We start from the raw sequence: 22969 nt of genomic DNA on the forward strand, positions 1-22969 counted from the left end.
CACCTCTAACAAAAAAGGCCTTATTTAAACAGTGGTGCATAAAAATATTTTGTAGTTAAATGTTTATCAAACAATTAGAGACATACAATACAACAAGCATAATTATTGTTTTTACTGATTTATAAGTAATGATAATATAATTTTTGAAGACAGAATTTCAATTTTTTTTTTAATGAAACACACTGAACCACTACTTTTCAGCTAGTGTGTTATTATATTTTTTATCGTTTATTTTACTTGTTGAGGATAAAAACTTTATAAGTTAATTCTTAGTAGGTCGTAAAAGATTGTGGAATCATTTGATGTACGACTCGATAACCGAAAGGTTGCTTAATACACCAGGTCCTTAGACCAAACTTTTGAGCGTTTTTATTTTATCGTTCAATAAACCATATACTGCAAACTTTTAAGATAAAGATTTATTATCCTGTTCAAATGGTAATAAATCTAAAGACTACATTTTCATTATAAAAACATAATTTAGTTTTTCAGTTTTGTTGGGCCGTTTTTCAGATTAAAGTAAAACTTAAACTCGGGGTAAAACAAATAATAAAAAGAAAGTTTTAATTTTTATTTAAATCTTTGTAATTTATCCGAAATAAATTATATATCACTAATTTTCAAAAATAATTTATGTACACAGAAATATATATTTTTAATATAGTAATATGTACTATAACTTTTATATGCTTTGTTGTATTTTTAGTTTATATGAAGATATTTTTTACATTTCACTTATACTGTAAAAAAGTTCGACTTTTCTACACAATATTCTTACACAAAATAAATATTAATCAGAAATAAACAAAAACAGGCACCAATATATAAATACCAAAACGATCACATTAGAGCATTATCAAAAAAAAAACATTGATTTACAACAAAAAAGTTTAGCACTATTTATGAAACTTATACAGTTCAAATTCATGGAGAATATTTTGACAAAACAAATGTGTGTAAACCAAGATGTATGATTTTTAGAGAAAGGCATTAATTCTAGTTTGATATAAATATAAGGCTGTATGTTCAGTGTAGTCACTTGTGAAATTATTTCTCGTTCGAAGTGGAAAGCTGATTCTGTGTAAAAAAATAAGTTATATTTTGAACCACAGTTGATAATAACTTTAGTTAGCTATAAAAGTATAACTTTTATATTTGATTGAAAATAGAAAAAAATGCATATAATAGTAGTGTATAGTAAGAAAGTCTTTTTAATATTAAAGTTAACAGCAACGTATGTTTCAATTTTGAAGTTTAAGTGTGAAGTTTAGATAAAGTTTTATATTTAAAGTCAACTACTTGAAAGCTATTTTCAGTTATTTTAACATGAACAAATGTTTTGTCCAAAAAAAAAATAAACATATATAAAAACATTTATAGGGCATGGTTTTAAAGATTTGTTGTTATAAAATACAAACCGCTGATATTTAAATGGCAGATAAATCAATACTAAACTATATCATGGCAATACATTCAGTTTGTATTACTATCGAACAAAAACTGACCGTCATAGTTTGGAGTTGTTTCGAAAAATCTCCCAGCTCCCTGGTTGTTGATTCGTTGAACTGAAATTTTTATTTACTTGTAAATGTTTTATTAATTTCTATAAAGTGTATAAATGTTACATTTTAAATTTATAACGTGAAGTTGCTCTAGTAGTTTAGAACCAAATATTCTTTTACATTACAAAAATTACATTAAAAATTGAAAACGTCAAGTGACTCTGGCAGTTTAGATATACATGCTAAATAACATTTCAAATTCATATAAAGAATAAATATGTAACAACAACGACACTAATTTAAAGTAAAAACAAAAATCTAGTGGTACTTTTAAGAAATTAAACGGTTGAAAAAAAACACAAGATGTAAAATAAACATAATAAGTTTATGTTTTATTTTGTATTCGAATAATTAATAAATATTTTTATAAATCAACCTTCACTGTCAGGGTGATCCTCATTGTTTTTGTTCTTTTAAAAAATGATTAAAAACAAATTTTATGTTTTATTTTATATTCCAAAAACTAATAAATACTTTTATAAATCAACTCACACTGTCAGGTTGATCCTCATTGTTCTTGTTCATCTCAATCTTCACCTGCAGATCCGATCTAGCTCGCTGCATCTTGTTAACGCTCAGGTTCTTAATGGGGGCTACGAACTCCTGCGAAGTGTAGTGTCCCTGCTTCTTTATGGACGAGTGGTGGCGCGTGAATATCGAGCGTTTCGTTATCTGTTTAGGGGGATTTTATAATTATTGGTTGGTGAAAAGTAGATATACTTAATGCTGCTTAAATGGTGTTTTTTTGTACTTGGTTTTGTAAATGTACAATTATTAATTGATAAAATAAATGAATGGCATCTTAAGTAAATAAAAAATTTTGAATAAAAAAAAAAACTTTATTTACAGTCGTGTAATTAACAAAGCCTCATTATCTGTGGGTTTTGTTTGTCTTTTTATTATATATACACAAAATTTCGAATAGAATATGCTATTGTTTTAAATCTTAAAAAAGCTAGAGATGTACCAACTTAGTGTATGAGTAAGTTTCTAATTAAGGTTTTTTTTTTTAATTTTAATTACTTACTTTTGATAAGTGTTATACAGTAAAAATATAACTTATTCAATACCCACTGTGTCTTTTTCTCACTTATAAATTAACAGGAAACAACAATATTTTTTATGTAAACAATTTTTATTTTTGGCTTCAATTTTTATGATCTTCTTGAAAATTTTTTTAAGACAACAAACAAAAATATAAAAAATTTAGAGGAATAATTTGCTTTTCAATAATTTTTTTTTATTATTCGCTTTTTATCTTTTTCAGATTTTGATCACATTCAAAAAAAAAATTGCGAACAAACTTTATATTTAGCTTCGATGTTGATGCTCTTCTTCAATTTGGTCTCCTTCACTTTGTCGGGTATGAGTTGTTCGAACTTGCTTATCACGTGTCTTCGGATCAGGGTTTTCCCCGACTGTATGTGCAACAGCGACGCTAGTGTCTCGCCTGTGAACTGAGGTTCTAGTACCTGTGGAATTGAAAAATAAACATTACTTATAGGTGTAAAAAAAAATTATCAATATTTTATTTCAGTTCTTTTTATGTTTAAAATTGTTTATTTAATTGCTTATTTGTATCGCCAGTGGACTGACCTTCCAATACCTGTGGGGAAAATTGACAATCTTAAAAACAACTTTTTTTTCAACTTATTGTTCTTTTATTAATATACAAATAGTCTATGCCTGTTTTATCAATTCTAAGAGATATCTTTGTATGGTATTATTTTGCTTCAAAGTTTTATTTAAATACAAGTTATTGAGTGACGCCAGTGAACTGACTTTCAATACATTTTAGGAATACTTAATAGTTAAATCCAAACTTATCTATTTCTTATTAGAACAAAATTAAGATCTCGCTAAAATAATCAATATCAAATTATTGATTGCAGATTTAATTGCTTACTACTTAACATTTCCAATTTATGTCTACGCTTAATCTATCTTTATCTATTTATTACTTAATTTCATATATTTGTTATAACAAAAATCTTACCATAACAGCTCCATGGACACCGGAACCTCTCAAATTGGTGGCGAATTCGGCCAGGTCGATTTGTCTCAACCACTCCATTATTCGTTGGCATGTCCACATTTCAATTCCTTCTACTGACTGTTGTAATAATTATAAAATATTAATAAGTTGGTGAAGTATTAAAATATTTGTTAAATTGGTGACAGCTTATATATACACTTAAATGTTAAACTTTACAAGAAATTTCGGGGAAAAAAAATTAAAAATTTTGATTATTTTATTGAACCTAAAACTTAAGTTTTTTCAATACTTTTGTTTTTATATTCATAAATCATAACAAAGAAAATAAATGACAAATTTGATTTCAGTTTTGTTTGATACAAGGTCATAAATTTTTTAAAGGACATTAGCAAAGGAAAAATCCTTTTATAGCAAACTATATTCGCATTTTTATAAAATTTTGTTGGTAAAATATTTTGAACAACATTATTTTCTTTAAACATTACAAGATAATATGGGATAATTAATTATCTTGGTATTTCGTATTAAAAACATGAAACTGACAGATAGTCAATAAGAAAAGCGCCTTTAAAATGAAAACAAACATTGTCTTTTTAATTCAGTGAAACATTTGATTATATTAAAAGCTAATGCCCTTCCAAAAATCAATATGAAATATTTTAGGGAAGGACAAAAGGCTAAAAACGGAAAAATTCCAGAAAATAACTCGTTTACAATAAAAGTTAATGTATAAAAGCTTAGTTAACAAGTTAAATCAAATTAAAACTGCTTACTTTAAAAAAGGATATACATACTATTTAGTTTGACCTTGGCTTAAGGTAAGAAGACAAATAGTTTCAGAAAATTAAAAAAAAAACAATCAGAAACATATACAAGTTTAGAAAAGACAATAATTACTTTAAATTCGTTTTTTTTTTAACTAATTCATCTTTTTAATGTTAAGTAAGTTTTTATACACATAGTTTAGAACTTTGATATTAAAAAATTAGTATTTAACTTAAATTTGTTTATCTAACAAATTGTGATTTTTAAAGGTACTCAACCAAACAATTTCATAACATTGCAGTTTATTTTTTTAAATCTTTATAATTGACCCTACAATCATATGATTACTTTTCAATAACCAAACTAAGTCGAAAAAAATAGATTTTGAAAAGAATTTATCAAACTTATTTTATCTTTAAACACATTGACAACGAAACACACTCATAATCATGGTGTTTAAAGTCAACATTTATTTCAACACCTATTCAATATTGCAACCAATCTTTAATTCCAATGTTAAAACTAACTTATTTCTTTTAAACTTTAAATAATCTAACCACATATTTTTGAGGTTTCATTACATTTAAATTTTAGCTATACATTTTTAAATGTTAAACTACTTAACCTTATCGCGTGTTATTTTTTCAAACTATTAGCAAACAACTTTAATTTTAATAGAATGATTTATATGATTTTTTTCTAACTTTACTGAAAACCAACCACATAGTTTTGAATTTTCATTTCCACCTTTTTAAAATTGGTTTTATACATCTAAGACAACTAACCTTGTAATAACGCAATTAACCTCGACTAAAAAGCTTAAAACTAATACTATTTTTGTTTCATTACAACTAAACACAGCTCAAATTTACATTTGTGTAATTTATTTTTATTATTGTAAGTTTATTGTCATACGAAGGACCCAGGCATCAAAACCTAGGCCACTTATACAGAAAGACATACAACAAAAAGACAAAAATAAACCAAAATTGTACATTAAAAATGAAAAAAACTGAGTTTAACTAACTAAAGTTTAATCTTCAATCTATTATATTCGAAAACTATAATTTATATTAAAACAAACCAACCACGTAATCATGTGGTTTCATGTCACTGGAAGTAATAAACTGAAAGTAATAAACAAGTATAAATAAACTATAAACAAACCAACTTAAGTTGAATAAACTAAATTAGCCAAAATATTTAATTTTGTAACAAACCACATAATCCTGCGGTTTCATGTCGCTGGAAGGCCTCCTCTCGTACTTCTTGGGGTCGAACGTGTTTGCCCTCAGCACCTCAATTGCCCTCCTGATGCTGACTAGGTGGAACAGGTTGTTGATGCCGAGTTTGCTGATGTCTGACACCGTCATGTTGTGCAGCATCACTCCGTCTATCGACGACTTGTTGAACGATTCTGGTGGAATTTAAATTATGTTTTTATAGAAAATATCACACATTAAAAAAAATCATTTTATTAAAAATGAAAAAATAACATTAATGTTAGATAACTCAATTTGAGTCTACAATAAATATCATAACACCGTCTATCGAGGACTTGTTGAACGATTCTGGTGGAATTTTATTTGTGTTGTTGTAGAAAATATCACACATAAAAAAATCATTATATTATAAATGAAAAAAATAACGTTAATGTTAGATAACTGAATTTGAGTCTACAATAAATATCATAACTCCGTCTATCGACGACTTGTTGAACGATTCTGGTGGAATTTTATTTGTGTTGTTATAGAAAACATCAAATAAAAAAATCAATATATTATAAATGAAACAACAAATAACGTTAATGTTAGATAATTAAATTTGAGTCTACAATAAATATCATAACACCGTCTATCAAGGACTTGTTGAACGATTCTGGTGGAATTTAAAAACTGTTAACTTTATTTTTAATACAAATTCACAGAAATAAAACTCAATTAATACAATAGAGTTACTAAATGGTTCTGATTGAAGGATCCTGGTGTAATTTTAAAAACATAAAAAATTTAAATATTACTTTTTCAAAAATTATTTAACTTTAATCATCAGAACTCGAAACGTGAGAGTTTGAAATTTTAGCGCACTAACTTTTATCAATTTGAACTTACTATTATTTAACTCCGTCTATCGACGACTTGTTGAACGATTCTGGTGAATTTTATTTGTGTTGTTATAGAAAATATCACACATTAGAAAATCATTATATTATAATTGAAAAATAACACTAGTGTTAGATAACTCAATTTGAGTCTACAATATATATCATAACTCCGTCTATCGAGGACTTGTTGAACGATTCTGGTGGAATTTTATTTGTGTTGTTGTAGAAAATATCACACATAAAAAAATCATTATATTATAAATGAAAAAAATAACGTTAATGTTAGATAACTGAATTTGAGTCTACAATAAATATCATAACTCCGTCTATCGACGACTTGTTGAACGATTCTGGTGGAATTTTATTTGTGTTGTTATAGAAAACATCAAATAAAAAAATCAATATATTATAAATGAAACAACAAATAACGTTAATGTTAGATAATTAAATTTGAGTCTACAATAAATATCATAACACCGTCTATCGAGGACTTGTTGGATGATTCTGGTAGTATTTTGAAATGTTAAATTAATTTTTAATAGAAATTCACTGAAATAATACTCAATTAACATGGTACTGAATAGTTCTTTAAAGCAAATAAACCGCAATTAATAGTTGTTTAAAAATATTTTTAATACTGTATAAAACCGTCCATTGATGACTTGTTTAAGGATCCTATTGTAATTTTAAAAACATAAAAATTTAAATATTACTTCTTCGAAGATTATTTAACTTTAATTATCAGAATCCGAAACGTGAGAGTTTGAAATTTTGCGCACTAACTTTTATTCAATTTGAACTTACTATTAAAAATATCGAACGGATAAATATATAATATAGTAGAATAAACCTTAATACTGAGCATCTCCAATAAATAAATAAATAAATATATATATATATATATAGAACTAAAATACACAAAATAAACTTTTGCTTGGGACAGCTGTTTCTGCGTTTAATACGCGTCTTCAGCCAAATTTTATTCAATGAAAAACAAACTTGTAAGTACAGCAATAAAATTATACAAAATTAGGTATTACGTAATAATAGAACAGATAGTTAATTTTTGACAAAATTATTTACAGAGTTTTTAGATAAATTGTTTTCGATAGTGTATGCAGCCAGTTTGTAATTCGTTTCTTTTGTTTAGAGATTCAGATATATATATATATATATATATATATATATGTATACATTTTATAATAACGCACTTATTGATCACTTTACTGAAATAAAAACTATTTTTGGTAAAAAATATAAACAAAAAAACCTTTATACTGAGCAAGACCAATATCGTCAAGCCATCTTGCCACCCAAATACTGTTGAAATTGATGCAGCCATCTAGCATTTCCTTATCCATATTATCAACATCATCCGATATTATCTGCATGTGGAGTTTCAACTTCTTCGCATGCAACACATTCTTTATTCCCAAGTCCTTCATTAAATGAAAAGCGATATTTAAAAATTTAATTCAGGCAAGTGCTTATACAAAAGATGTTAAAGTTTATAGAAAGTAGATTTAAATACATAATAAAACTAGTAAGTGAGTTTGCTATACTTTTACAAAGAAATAATAATATATTTTTTAACTAAAAACATTTATTTTAATTTCCAAGCCGTTGATAAAAATAAGATGGTATGAATAAAAATGTTTATTCAGGAAAGTACTTATCGAAAATAGATTACAAAGATTTGAGAATACTTAAGCAAAATAAAAATGTTTACAAAATATAAACGAGATTTTTTTACAGTAAACTTTATTAATAACTAAGTCATTATCTTAAATTTTGTACAGTATAAAACTTGTTAATAAAAGCAAAAAGTTGATTTAATAAGTTTGAGAAAATAATACTAATCCAGATAAAAACTTGAATGTCAGAACTGTGAAAAAAAACTATAAAACATGTATGAGTATAAAAACCTTTTCTATTTCGTGGCTACTGATTTGTAACAAGTCTTTTCCGCTTTTCAGCCAATCAGAAACTTTCATTTTGTAAACAGAAAGACCGATGTCGCTCAACCATGACAAGTACTCGTCATGTGACCAACTGGAAGCGTTTGATTGGTTCCTGTTTCCGCTTGATGAACTGTTTTGATTGAACAAATTAGCATTAAAATTAAGACATAAATGAAGCAATAAAACTGATTTAAAACAAATGGTTTCAGATAATTTTTATCATAAGGTTAGTGCATAACTCTTTAAAAAAACTAGAACAAAATAAAGCATAATAAATTGATCTAAGTAGATAATTGTAAAAATGAGTTTAGCTAAAAGATATGGATTAATATTGGATCCTATTTCCATATGATAAACTTTAAAATATAGAGAATAAAAAGTAAAGTTTGTTTTATAAATAAATAGTTATAAAAAGATTCGTTTTAGGAAAACAACTACCCTTTAAAAATGTCGTCACTAAAATAAACAAACATACTCAAATATATTAATATAATTGATGGAGTTCAACTTGTTCTACAAATAAATACACAAAATAATTAAAAAAACTAAAATAACAAACAAACTTGTTAATATTATTGACGGAGTTTAATTTTCTCCACTAGAAAATAACAAAAAACAATTAAAATATACAAACTAATTAATATTATTGATGAAGTCCAACTTGTTTCATTAATAAACAAATATATATATATATAAAAAATAAGGTTAATGTTCAAACTTGAACACCTTCTACTGAGCCCACTTGAAGGGCTTTTAAATAATTTATTGAAATGACGATTTTAAAAATGCTGGAACATATGTTTCATAAAAACAAAAAAAATTGTCTCTAATCTTCAGCCAGTTCAAATTTTTAATTTGAACTAAAAGCCAGATTTTAAATTTGAACTGGCTGAAGATTAGAGACAATCTTTTTTGTCTTTATGAACCATATGTTCCAGCATTTTTAAAATCGTCATTTCAATAAATTATATATATATATATATTTATATATAAAACTAAAATAATTGTGCATTAGTAACACAAACAAACTTGTTAATATTATTGACGGAGTTCAATTTGTTCCACTAATATATATATATATATATTATAAGTATTTGTATAATATACATATATATATATATATATATATATATGAAGTTAAATAACAAAAACAAACAAACTTGTTAATATTGTTTACGGAGTTCAACTTACAAATAACAAAAACAAACAAACTTGTTAATATTGTTTACGGAGTTCAACTTGTTCCACTTAACAAATAAAATAACAAAACAAACTTATTAATATTGTTTACGGAGTTCAGCTTGTTCCATGTCTTCTGCGAACCACCAGTGGTCGCCCTCACCCCTCCCCTCTTGAAGTTGCTCCCTGCTGATATGCTGCTTCTCTTCCTACCGCTCGACATCACAGGTTGCTCGTTCTCCTGCTGTCCCTCCAGTGAGGTCGACCTGCTCCGGCGCAGACTGAACCTGAAAGATTGAAAATTACTTTAAAATTAGGTATTTTTTTCTTAAACAACTTGATGAATTTTTATAAATAATTTAACTGTTTTCAGGGTTGCCAAATGTTTTTGGCAAATTTTGTCCAGGTATTTAAAAGTACACGTTTTTGGGTCTATTTTTAGTTTCAATTGTTGTTAGATTTAATTACTCACAATAATCAATGTTTTAGTTAAAATAACCTTTTATAATATTTGAGGGATAAAAGTTTGCAAACCATTTAAAACTCACTAACGAGATTAGATTTTAAAATACTGATTCAAATTCTTAATGAGTTTTATTTAATTTACAAAACATCAAAGCTTGACAACTTAAAACAGGTTGTTTAAAAAAATCATTTTTGTTTTGAATTATAACTTGTATAAAAACATACTATAAAAACTAACGAAAACAAGTTTTTAATTTTCATTTTGCTTTTCTTTTTATCTTGTTGCACTACAGTAGGTACTTTAGGAGGTTTTTCAACATTTTCTACTGCAACTGGTTTGATCTTGTTTAATGCTGAAAAAATAATTCATTTGTTTAATATAAACTAATAAGTGTGTATCAGAAACAAATGTGTTTTTAAAAATTGCTCTTCTAAAAAGTTTAGAAGATGTAAACAACGTAAAGCTTAAACATAAAACTAGTAAAAATTAATAGTTAATTTATATAATTAAAATTTTAATAAAATATTAGGGCATATGATTTAAATGAGGCTTTTGTTAGTGAATTAAAAAACATATATTATACATCCCTTGTTATAAGGGTATAAATGTTTTAAATGATGTAAAATGTGAATAATGTATCTCAGTTAGAGTTAATAATGTTGTAATTATACCTAAGTAAAAGACTTTGTTACTGCAAAATAATATAGAACGTCAACTAAATCAATTAATTATTTTTATACTCTAATTAGGAACACTGTTACTAAATGATTATTTAGTTTATTAAAATATTATTTTTCATTATTTTTATACTTAGATTAGGAACACTGTCACTTAAGTATAAGACAATATGTATTTATTTATTATGTTCATACCTAGATTAGGGACACTGTTACTAGATGGTTTCTTTTCATCTTTTTCTTGCTGATTTTCCTCAGCTAAATTCGATCTGGATGTGTTAGAAGACGAAACATCTGCAAATAACTGAAGTATTAAAAAAAAAATTTAAAAAAAAAACATATAGCAACTTTGATATTGGTATTGTTTTCATTGGCCTAAACGCATAAGCCTTGAACAGAAAGTACAAGTTTATACATTTAAAATATTGAGTTCTGCATAGTTTTTACACGAAACGATGTTATTTTAGGTGTTGTAATTTTCAAAACATTTAGTCGACTGTATAATGTAAAAAAAAAAGTTAAACTTCAACATGACTGCAGACGCAGACACTTGAAGTTTTTGTGAACGATTTAGTTTAATTAAACGATCAATACTTACAAAATTTGTCTGGATTAAACTTTCTCCTAACTTGAGAACTTCTATTTGCTTTACACAATTAACAATAAGCTTGACAAACATTTTTAGGATGTTTACTTCTTTTTTGAAATAAAAAAATTAAATAATAACACCACTTAGTGTTGCATACATTGCTAAGTTGTGTTTTTTCTAAAAGTTACTCAAGCGTGAAGTTTGTGAGAACTTGATTTGAGCACATTTAATTAAATGACGACATCATTTAATCAAAAACCGCTTTAAAATTGCTGTTGAAAAACATATTATTTAGACAGAAACAAAAAAAAATTGGAAAATCTAAGACTATTTTATTTAATTATATGATGAACAAAGAACTTGGCATATAAAAGTTTTAAATAACTTCAATAACCTATCTTAAGGAACATTTATAATCGTTTAGCTGATGATTATAAGATTAAGACAATAAAGCCAAATATATTAGTCATTTTAAAATAAATAAAGATAGATACAGTACAATAATCAATGATAAAAACTATTGAAAGAAAAAAATATAAGTAATAATTTATTTTATTTTAAATTTTCAAATAAAATTTTATTATTACACTACAGTTGCAAGACAAACAAGTTTAACGTAATAGCAAAAACATACAAGTAATATTGTATGAAATCGTGTAAAAAACTGCTTTACACTGTTTTACACGACAAAAACAGTATTTTATGAGAAAGTGATTTATCAAAGTAAATCTTATTTCACCGTTTCATTGCTTCAATATAACCTTATTGAAATGAGTACAAAAATCTTTGTTTAACTGTACATCTGAATGAAAGTTTTTACAGAAGTACTTTTTGTGTATAAACATTTAAATTCACAAACAGACAAAATACAATTTAATAAACTTCTGAATTTTACAGTTATTCGATAAAAACTAAGTTAGTCAAAACAATTATCTGAATTGTATTTGTTTGGAATGAAAATTTATGGAAACTATTTTCTTTAAAAAAACTTTTTTTTTGAAATACATTGACTAAGAAAAAACCAAATATTAAAATATCTAAATACTTTTTCAATCAAGTATAGAAATTGATAAATGGAATAGAAATAAATTAATTCAAATACTAAAAAGTTTATAAGTAAATTAAAACTTGTGTTGTAAACTTAGATAAAACTGAATAAAACAATGCTTTTGTTTCAATAAGGTGAGTACAGTAAGTTTATCTTTTTATCAAAATGTTTGCACTGATAATATTGATTTGTTTTAAAACCGCAATATATTTAAATAAATTACTACTATCAGTAAATGTATTGAATGCAAAAACATTTTCTAAATTAAAGCTTAATTTATTTAAAAAAATTAATTGAAACTTAAATCAAAGCATCGTTTTTTATTTCAGTAAATATAATTTTCATTTCATTAACATATTTTAATTAGCATTTGAAACATTGCGTGTTTATTTTTAATATATTTTTATACATCTCTATAAAATTATCAAAAAAAATGATTGTAAAGAATTAAACAAGTTTCAACAAACAAACCTAAACTCAAAGTTTATCTTACAACTATATATTGATGGAACTCCAATATTTATAAAAGTTAGTTAGCAATAAAATAGTACAACATTATTACTTTAATCCATACAACACAGTTTATCTATTATACTATACAAAATGCGAAAAAAAATTTGTTATTGTGTTGTATTTAAACCACAGTAAAAAAAGTTACAACTAATAAAGTGACTCCTTGTGCGAATACTTGAATTTTAATTTCTATAAAATTAGCGTTTTTTAAAATTTTATTAGAAAAAAGTTTTAAAAAGTTTGAAATTCTGTAGAAAACTGCTTTACATTGTTTTAGATAAGAAAAACAGTATTTTATGAGAAAGTGATTTATCACGGTAATTTTTATTTGGTGTTTTGTCGCTTCAAGACAATAAATACGTTACTGTGTTTTATGAGTTTAAAAATATTTCTTGATTTAACTGTTCTATGATTTTTTTACGGAATTTTTTTTTTTAAAGTGAAGTTTTTAAAGAGACAAAAAAAATTTAATTTAAATATTTTTATAATTTGCAGTCATTTGATAAGTTAATCAAAATATTTATTTCAAGTATACTTGTTAAGAGTAAAATATTAAGTGATGGAAGAAAATGGGAATAAAAAAATTGAATTAACTAGTTAATAATCTATACATCAATCAGATATAAAATTTGGTAGCGAAAAAATAAAAATAAATTTATTAGAAAGCTTGTATCCTAAACTTAATTTAAAACTGAAAAAAAAAGCTTCTGTTTTAATATATTGAGCGCGGTAAGCTTATCTTATTATCAAAATGTTTGCACTTATAATTTTTGATATGTTTTAAAACCACATCATACTACCTACATAATACAACTAATTACTACTAATCAAAAATTATATCTGATGTAAAAACACTTTAGATGATTAAAGCAGTTTTTTTTTTATTCAGTTTTTCGAAAACCTTATAACTGAATTTTTTTATACATCTCTACTAAAATATCAAAAAAAGAAGTAATTTTATGGAATTAAACAAGTTTCAACAAACAAACTTAACATAAATATTTAGCTTACAACTGGAATTACATCCAATATTTATGTAAGCTAATTAGTAATAAATAGTACAACTTTCCATACTTTAATCTATACTATGAATCTATCTATTCACCAAACAAAGTGGAAAACAATGTGGTATTGTTTTGTATTGAAACCACAATTTTGACAAATTACGATTTACAATGTAACTATTTGTATTAATACTGGTTTTATTTAATTCAAGAAAATTTTCAAGTTTTTACCTTTTCAAACACATAAAGTTATTAAGAAATGTACAAACTCGCGATAAAGCGATATTTTTCTATAGCAATTATATAAATACTTTTTGTAGAAATAAATTTTTAATACAATTGTTTTTAGTTTGATAACTAACAAGATACTATGCAGTTTCTAAATAAATTAACGAGAAAATACATTATCAAAAAAAAAGTTAAAAACTATTTTAAACATAGCTAAAAAACTTCATTGTACAACAAACGTAGAAATAAAACAAAAAACCTTGTGAGTTGTTAAATTAAAACAAACAAATAACCTTGTGAGGAACTGGTAGTAGTTACTGGCTTGAAAGTAGGCAACAAATCAACTTTTTTATCGAGTAATTCGTCCATACTAGAAGATACCGCTTTGTCATTATTGTGAACTACTTTCTCTCTCTAATATTATTACAGATTTTTGTAAGTAAGATAAACAAAAAGTTTATTTTAATTAGCTTGTTTGAATAGATTTTAAAAATATGTTACAATTGTTTTCTGAAAGACAAGTAGTATTGAAATACCAGTGGTATTTTATACTTGTGAGTTTAAAAAAATAATTAATATAGTTCAGTTTAAATGTTAGGCATTTCAAAAAGCTTGTTAAAATATTTACTATCAATTTGTGGCGGTTTTAAAACTGAAGAGTTTCTAAAAAACAAATTGTATATCTCCCTAAGGATTTAAAAAAATTCAAGTTTGTTTCATCATAGTAATTTAAAATCATAAAAACAACGTATACTCTTGAGATAACTGTAAACTGCTATGTTAACTTAAATAATAAAAAAAATATATTGTACATACTTTGAACAATATATAATATTATAATTTTCAAACTAACAACTTCAGATGTTGAACTTTTTAAACTTGCCGAGTCTTTTTCAGTTAGTTTTCTGTTAAAATTAAGGTGTTTAATTTAAACCAAGCAAAAAAAAACAAATGCATCTTAGTGAAACGCATAGATTTATTTCAAATTTGATCTACCATTTGTTATTTGTTAAAACAAAACGAATAAGTGGTAGATATTTGGCTATCTTTAGAAACCTAAAAATAAGCCGGCAATATTTATTTTACATAAAATAAGTTTTGTAGTTAACAATTTAAAGATGTTTTTGTGTTAAAATTTTGTTCCGACTAACGGCGTTTCACTGCTCTCAAAAAATCTAAGGACAGATCTACGGAGTCTCAAAAATGCTCTAAGAAATAAACTAGAAATAAGTCTAGTTAATAAACTACAAACTATTGGGTCATATATCCAAAGACACTAACAAATGAGCAGTAGAATTTATTAAGGCCATAGGGGGGTAAACCATGTTTTTTACAAGTTGATCTTATTTTATAGAGTTTTTTCTTAGCTTCAAGATGCTTTTTATTGTTTTAAAAAGTTCAAATTATTTTTTGAGATATGACCGGTCAAAGTCGGGCCGCATAATATGTTCCCTATGGGAAGGTAAAACTAAAACAGCGAAAAAAGACCATTTTATTTAAAATCTATCTCCTACATTTTTCAAGCTATCTTCTTCAAACTTTCACAGTCTAATCTTTATACAATAACAAAAAAACGTTGTTTTGGAATTAAAAAAAAAATGATTTTTTTTTATTTTGCAAAAAAAACACTTTTATTTTATTTTTGTGATAAAATTTTTATTTTCTTTTCAATACTAAAATTCTAAAGTAACGTTTTTTTCTTTTACTATAAGGAACGTTTCCTGAAAATTTGAAGAAAATTGCTTGAAAAATGAAGGAGGAGATAGATTTTTAGTGAATTTTTAAATTTCCGAGAAAATTGACCCCAAAAAATTTGCGGTCCATACGTTTATATAGGAAAATTAAAATAAAAATTAAATATCTCAAAAGTTAAATAAAATTTTTAATTCTATAAAAACTGGCATGGAGTTTTCATATAAAAGCTAAAGTTAATTTTTGTAAAAAAAAAAAATGTTGGACCCCCCTATGGCCTTAACAAACTAACAAATGAGTTGGTGATTTATTTTGCATGGGTTGTGTTGGAATACTGGATATTTACTAACAAACTAACAAATGAGTTGGTGATTTATTTTGCATGGGTTGTGTTGGAATACTGGATATTTATTAACAAACTAACAAATGAGTTGGTGATTTATTTTGTGTGGGTTGTGTTGGAATACTGGATATTTATTAACAAACTAACAGATGAGTTGGTGATTTATTTTGTATGGGTTGAGTTGGAGTACTGGTAGCTGAAGGTGCAGGCATCTTCAGTTTGCTGACAACAATCCTGTTCACTTCTTCCGACTGTTTGAAACATAAATATATTAATAACTTTTTAGAGATAGTCAGATACAAGTTCTTAAATTAAAAACTTACCTGCTAAAATTTATATAGTAAAATAAATTATTGATTATTTTTTAATTTTTTTTGAGAACTACTTGCAACTTTTTATATGAAAACAGTTAATAACAATTATTTTATTAAACGCTTTTATCTTTGTTTATTTTAAACTAGACAATTCAGTATTAAAACCAACAGGTTTTGAGTTAACATATAAAATTTTGCCAAGCATATCATCTACCAAAAACTTCAAAAAAATTAAAACAAGCTTTGTTTCATTTCGTTTTACAAAAAATATAAGCTTGCAAACAGAAACCTGCATTTTGTTCTCATTCGAAACGTCGATGCCCTCGTCCGACGGTGAAGTTTTGAAAGAAGGCGATTTGTTCAGTTTCAATGTTGGGGAATCACTATTTACAACAATTTGGGGGTTTCCCTTGCTAGAAACTGTTCTTCCCTCCATCTGCAGTTTTGCAGACTCCACAGCTGTAGGCGTTTTGTAAAAAGTTTAAAAATATTTATCATGCGATCTTGGTTTAAAACCTGAAGTATTAATTTTTAGAAATTGGTGAACGAATGTGTAGAAAAATATACTTGCGTGAAAAAAAAAATACATAAGAAAAACTAAAACTGTCAAAATTTTATTTGACTAGTTTGTATTTTAATAAAAGATTCTGTATAACATTGTGTAAATTTTTTTGTTCAACTTTATAAATAAAAATTGTATAAAAATGACTATTTTTTTAGATAAACACAAAATACACATTTTATAAAACTTGCTGAATTTCAAAAATAATATTATATATCTTCAAGGCTATCGTTTAAATAAGTTTTGAACAAAAAAGTATAGAAACTGTTTTGAACCTGAATCTAATTGATTTTGAAGTTTTTCCTTTTCTAATTTCAATTGATCAAGTTCATCCTAAAAAATATATTTCAGTTTATAAGTATTAATTAATTAGGTTTTAATTTATAAAAAAGTTTACCTTCAATAATTGATTGATGCTTTCCTGTTCCACTTCTTTCTCCTTTAAACAATTTAAAATTAATTAATAAATAAACAAAAATATTACTAAATTATGTTACAAAAAGAAATATTAATCTATGTTAAAACTTTTTTAAGCATTTAAGCTTGAAAACAAGTGTATACTCTCAAAACTTTGATAAGATAGGGCTGAAATATATCTAAAACTTCAACTCAACTTAAAATGTACAAATAAAAAAAAAAGTTTAATTACCAAAAAAAATGTATTAATATCTAAGTTATCAACTTACCCGACTATTCTGTTGAGTTTTGAACATGTGTTTTCGCAATTCAACCATTTCTTCTCTCAACTTCAAATTGATATTTTCAAAATTCGTTTTGTCCTTTACTTCCTTTAATAATTGTATTAACATAAAAAACGAATGCCACAATAAACAAACAATCAATTAGTTTTTTAAGTATTTTTCTAATAGGTTTTATGTTTTATTATATAATTAAAACAGAATACTTTTTGTATTGTACAAATATACAATTAAATACTTAAAGGGACCTTTTTTGGAAAACAAAAAAAATTAAATAAATATAACTTTTTGAAAGCAAGTTCTATCATTACATTTACCATCTGCATTATTTTCTAACACTGTAATTATCAAATTGTTAATTAATTATTCAATAAAAAACTTACCATTTGCAGTCTGTTGTCAGCTTCTAGCATTCTCAACTTTATTTGCTTCAATTCAATATTCTGATCTTCTATTTTACCATTTTGCAGATAAATTCGATCATTCAGTAAACTGTTCTGTAATTATAATTGAACTAGTTACAAAAAAAGTATATTGTGTTACAGGGTTCTTTAGAACAAGTAGTAATAAAAAATATCTTACTTTAGTAAATTTTTTTAATGAAAACAGCTAGCTTAATTTTAAAAAGTATAAACTTCTTTTAAAAATACAAATAACAAAATGTCTTAATAATTTCAGAAAAATGCTTTATAGAAGTTTCAAAAAGTTGATTTTCTGTTTTAAACTCAAGATATCAATTTATATTATTGTCTTTGAGAACACAAATAAGTTAAATATTTCAAAATACTTCAAGTTCACATTTATATATATTACCTACATTTGTATATTTACTTAACAGTTTTAATAAAAAAATTTGTGGCATCCTAAAATAATAAATCATCAAATCAACTATATTACAACACTGAATAATAAATTATTCATGAAACAAATATCTCAAAATTTTTATATTCAATTATCATTGTTTTAAAAACACGGCAAGTAATGTTAAAAAATATTCAGCAGAATATCTTATGTTAGAACATCAATTAATATACAAGATGTAGTTTTTGAAAAGAAATAATATTTTTCTGAAAATAACATTAGAGACCGTTTTAGTTACATAATATTTATAAATTTGGCTTTGGATTACAATCTTATCATCTTTAATAAAACATTTATTTTTCACACACACTAAAAAGTAAAATTAAATAGCTTCTGATAAAGTTAACCTACAAGCAAGTAAATATGCTACCAAATTATTTTGAAAATATCTAAAAACATACATCTGTTTGTAGATTGGTTACTTCTTTATTCAGCTTTTTAATTTTCCATGTGTACTCATTTTCATCAATGTTTTGTTCCTAAAAATGTATTATATAGAATTATGAAATCAAACAACACACATAATTTTTTGAAAACAGATACTTAACATACACTTGAATAAAATTATTAACTAAACTAACAAATTCAAAGTAGATCGGTATGTGGCTTAAATATTGCAAAAATGCATGACAAAAGTTTTACAATTTTTCATCAAAACTTATATTTTACTTTTGTATTATGGATAAAACAACAAACTTAATTAAAGTTAAGAAATTTAAGTTTAAAACTTTTTAGTTTAAACCAAATACACAAACAGATATTGCTTAAAATAACAGTTTAACCAATAAATAATAAACCAACACTTTCAAACAGATTGCGGTAAAACTCCACAGTGCTCATCTCAACGTGATCTGACAAACTGTACACGAACTGCTTGCTGTTCATGTTGTTCTCGTACATGATCTCCTCGATAGCTGGTTTGATGTCGTCCAGGAAGGTGGCCACCTCCTTCATCGGGTCTTCCTCCGCGTGATCTGCCTTCTCATTGTTCTGCTGGTTGATTGCCGCGTTGTACATGATTTCATCTGGAAAATATTTGATAAATTATTATAAACACTTAATAAGTGGCTATATCTAGATAATTTAAAACTTGGTGATGTCTTTAAAGCTGATTATTATCTTGAGTATCTGTTAATCTATTTTAAATGTTCAAACTACATTTAATAAATTATTACAAAGCCTTTATTAGTGATTTACAAAATTTTCTAAACTAATTGATATTTTCAAGGCTGCCTACCAATATTAAACTATTATCAATTTTTTAGGTGATTACCTAATTTACTATAAAGCTAGCTGTTATTTGTAGTTTCAAAATTATGTTAATTTTCTTGTAGAACTCTCATAACAATATTTAATGCTTACATTTAATATGAAACTTATGAAAAATATTGAAAATATATTAACTAGTATAAGATTGTAAAAAGTATGTGAATACCAACGGCAACACATGATAAATTGTTATGGGGGAGGGTGCAGAAAGATTAAAAAACAATTAAATGTTAATGCATTGTAAATAAAATATTCAGTTTAGGTGAAACATAAAACCAAATAAAAATGAAACATTTAAATATGAGAGATAACAGTATATAAGATATTTTTGTTGCTACTTTTCACAATATTCAAGTATTGAATGTAAGTTCTGTAGTTTCCATATGCCTCTTTAAAATTGTAAGGTTCAAATAGAAGAGTATTATAGTTTAGAAAATATTGAAATAAAAGTTCACTAAATACAAAATTTAAACTTGTAGACAATTACATATTTACTATTGACCAAAATATTTAACAGTTATTCAAAATCTTCAGAATAGAAGTAACTAAGGTATATACATAATGTGTAAATACATTATACTTACTATATTTCTTTTACTACCTTAATTTTAAGGAAATAGTTTTAAATTTGACAGAAAATAAAATTGACTTTATAAAAAAAAACATTTTAATAGAAAGTTTTATTTTTGTTTAGGGGTTTTTATACTAATACCTAAAAACGTTTTGCGTGGTAACTTATAAAACGTTTTACTTTAAATTTTATTTTATACATAATAAAATTTATCATAAAACTTTGATTAAATTTTAAAACTTCCCTACAAAAAAACTAAAGTTTAAAAAACAATAACTTGAATGAAATTTTTGTGAATTGAATTACAGTAAGAATGTAGTAATGTTTCTTTAAGTACTCGATATTAAAACTTATATATGAAACTGGCAATATTTTTTATAACTAATTTTTACTAAATATAGAATAACTATTACCAAAAACAATTTTTATTGCCTTAAAACACAAATCTGAAAAATATTAGTCAGTTTTTGAAGAAAATAAAAACACTAGACAAAATAATTTTAAGATACAAACTTGTGGACCTCAATTTTTCTCTAAAACTTAAAACTCTTTAAAAATCTATGTTCTACTTTTTGGAGCTAGAGATCACAAACTTTAAGAAAATTATTTTCATATACAGTAGGGACAAGCTACACAACCAATGTTTAAATCAATGCAATCAATAAAAACTTGCAATAAAAATTTATGACACTTTATCAAAACATTAAATTATGTGAATGTATGCATTATAATATTTTGCAAACATAATACAAATAATTTTAAACAACTATTACCTCTAAAATAGTCTTAGTTTCACTAAAAATAAGTGGATGTTAAATATTACTTTGAGTAAAATTTTTCTCAAAACTGTACGCACTTTACCCTGGGTTCAATGTAAGTACCTTATTTATTTCCCAACTACAGTTTGAAAATTATAGAATCGGAATTTCAAAGTATTGAAAAAATTTAAAGAAAGTTATAAAAAATAATAAAAACTATTTTCAAAGAAAAAAGAATAACTTAAATATAAGTAATGAACTTGCAGTAAAACAAAAAAAAAAAAGGATTATTAGTTAAAAATTGAAGGAAAAAATATATCACCACAGATGTTCTTGTGCTAAAACTTTATTTCAACTAACGGCGTTTCACTGCTCTCAAATCTTATTAGTTTGAACCTTGCATAAGAACTCTATTGAACTCATTTTCTTAGATCCCTTATACCTTTAAAATTACTTTGAAAACTTTGAAATGCGTTAAAAAAGTCTGAAAGCTAAGATAAAACTCTCCAAAATAAATTAATCTTGTAAAAAATGACCTTAAGTAGAGGTGGGCAATGTTTTTAGTTAGATGTGGAGAAATTTAGTTCATGGAGGACCGGAATCTATATTATTATATATTATGTTATTCACAATTAATATTTTGACAGAATAGTTATCATATGTCACTATTTTTTTACTTATCTAGTGTAAGGTTTAAATCTTTTGTAAAATGGTAAATTGTACATTTATTTTCCTTTCATTTAAAATCACATTATATATAGTGTAAGTTTCCAAGTTTATTTTTATTCTTTCGGGCTGAAAATTTACCCTTTTATTAAACATTGGTGGGCAATCATTTTACTTTTCCAGCCCCTAACTCTAATAAAAATTTCAAGCTGTTTTTTTATAGCTTATCTTTAAACAAGTCAATTTTTAGCTTGCTCATTCTTAGTTTTATTTTAATATTTTTTAGTTTGATAGTTAGATTTTAAGTTAACCCATACAAAATAATAGATCTAATAACAAAATTGATAGATCAATACATCTCTGAAACCTGACTAAGCTTAATACTAAAAATAGTAAAAATGCAATAAGTTAAAATATAATATTTTAATTAACAATTGAAAAATCAGCTAGCCTTAAAGAACTAGACCATAAAGAAATGATTTGAAATTATAATAATCCACTTATCATATCTCATGTTTTATCAGAGTACACTTAAACTCTACTAAAAGTTACTTTAATAGCATTTAAAAACCATTCTTTTGCTTCAAACTTTTACAATTTGTTTTTAATTGGAGCACCAAAAATGACTTACTTTTTGTTATATTTTTTGGTATTGATTTTTCTAATACTTTTTAGAATGTGTAAAATGGCTTAAGGGTGACGGGTTTGAAAATTCTCTGAGTTAAACGGTGTAAAGTTAAAACCCAGTGGTTGACATAACACATATACAAAAGATAAACAATAATTGTTAATTAATTTCAATCACATGCCTATGGCATGTTTCAATACAATAAAAGTAAGAATAAGTTTGTCTAAAAAATTTCAAACTCTAAAACTATTAAATTAAAAACTTAATTGTTTTTTATAATTTAAAAACTTAACACAATTATAGAAATAAATATTTACCATGATTGTGTGCATTTTCTAAGATATTGTCAAAATTTTGCAATGCATCTTCCAAAATTTCACTAGCATTTCTTGTTTTCTCCTTGAATGAGTGACTTCTGTTTTTTTCTTCCATTTAAATCACTATTTCAAAATAATACTAACTTGATTTTGTTTGCAAGTAAATAAGTTTTACAATTTACTTATTGAGAAAACTTT

At 25.0% G+C, this 22969-nt stretch overlaps 1 protein-coding gene across 1 annotated transcript; it reads right to left on the reverse strand.

The window, feature by feature from the left end:
* Positions 1 to 539: 539 nt before the first annotated feature.
* LOC145840439 (uncharacterized) lies at positions 540 to 22911 on the reverse strand. Its single transcript, XM_082947702.1, has 22 exons — positions 22772 to 22911; positions 19364 to 19587; positions 18964 to 19041; positions 18085 to 18198; positions 17690 to 17791; positions 17401 to 17442; positions 17279 to 17336; positions 16731 to 16900; positions 16275 to 16378; positions 14946 to 14997; positions 14386 to 14506; positions 10906 to 11004; positions 10271 to 10385; positions 9663 to 9854; positions 8353 to 8518; positions 7698 to 7866; positions 5544 to 5740; positions 3559 to 3675; positions 2867 to 3034; positions 2055 to 2234; positions 1506 to 1565; positions 540 to 1077 (listed from the first exon to the last, which is right to left on the reverse strand). The coding sequence occupies exons 1-22, from the start codon at positions 22884 to 22886 to the stop codon at positions 1048 to 1050; spliced, it is 2673 nt and encodes an 890-aa protein (XP_082803828.1). The 5' UTR covers positions 22887 to 22911; the 3' UTR covers positions 540 to 1047.
* Positions 22912 to 22969: the final 58 nt, after the last annotated feature.

This window comes from Thalia democratica, chromosome 7 (genome assembly GCF_965202585.1).
Source record: "Thalia democratica chromosome 7, ktThaDemo2.hap1.1, whole genome shotgun sequence".
Taxonomy (NCBI): Eukaryota; Metazoa; Chordata; class Thaliacea; order Salpida; family Salpidae; genus Thalia; species Thalia democratica.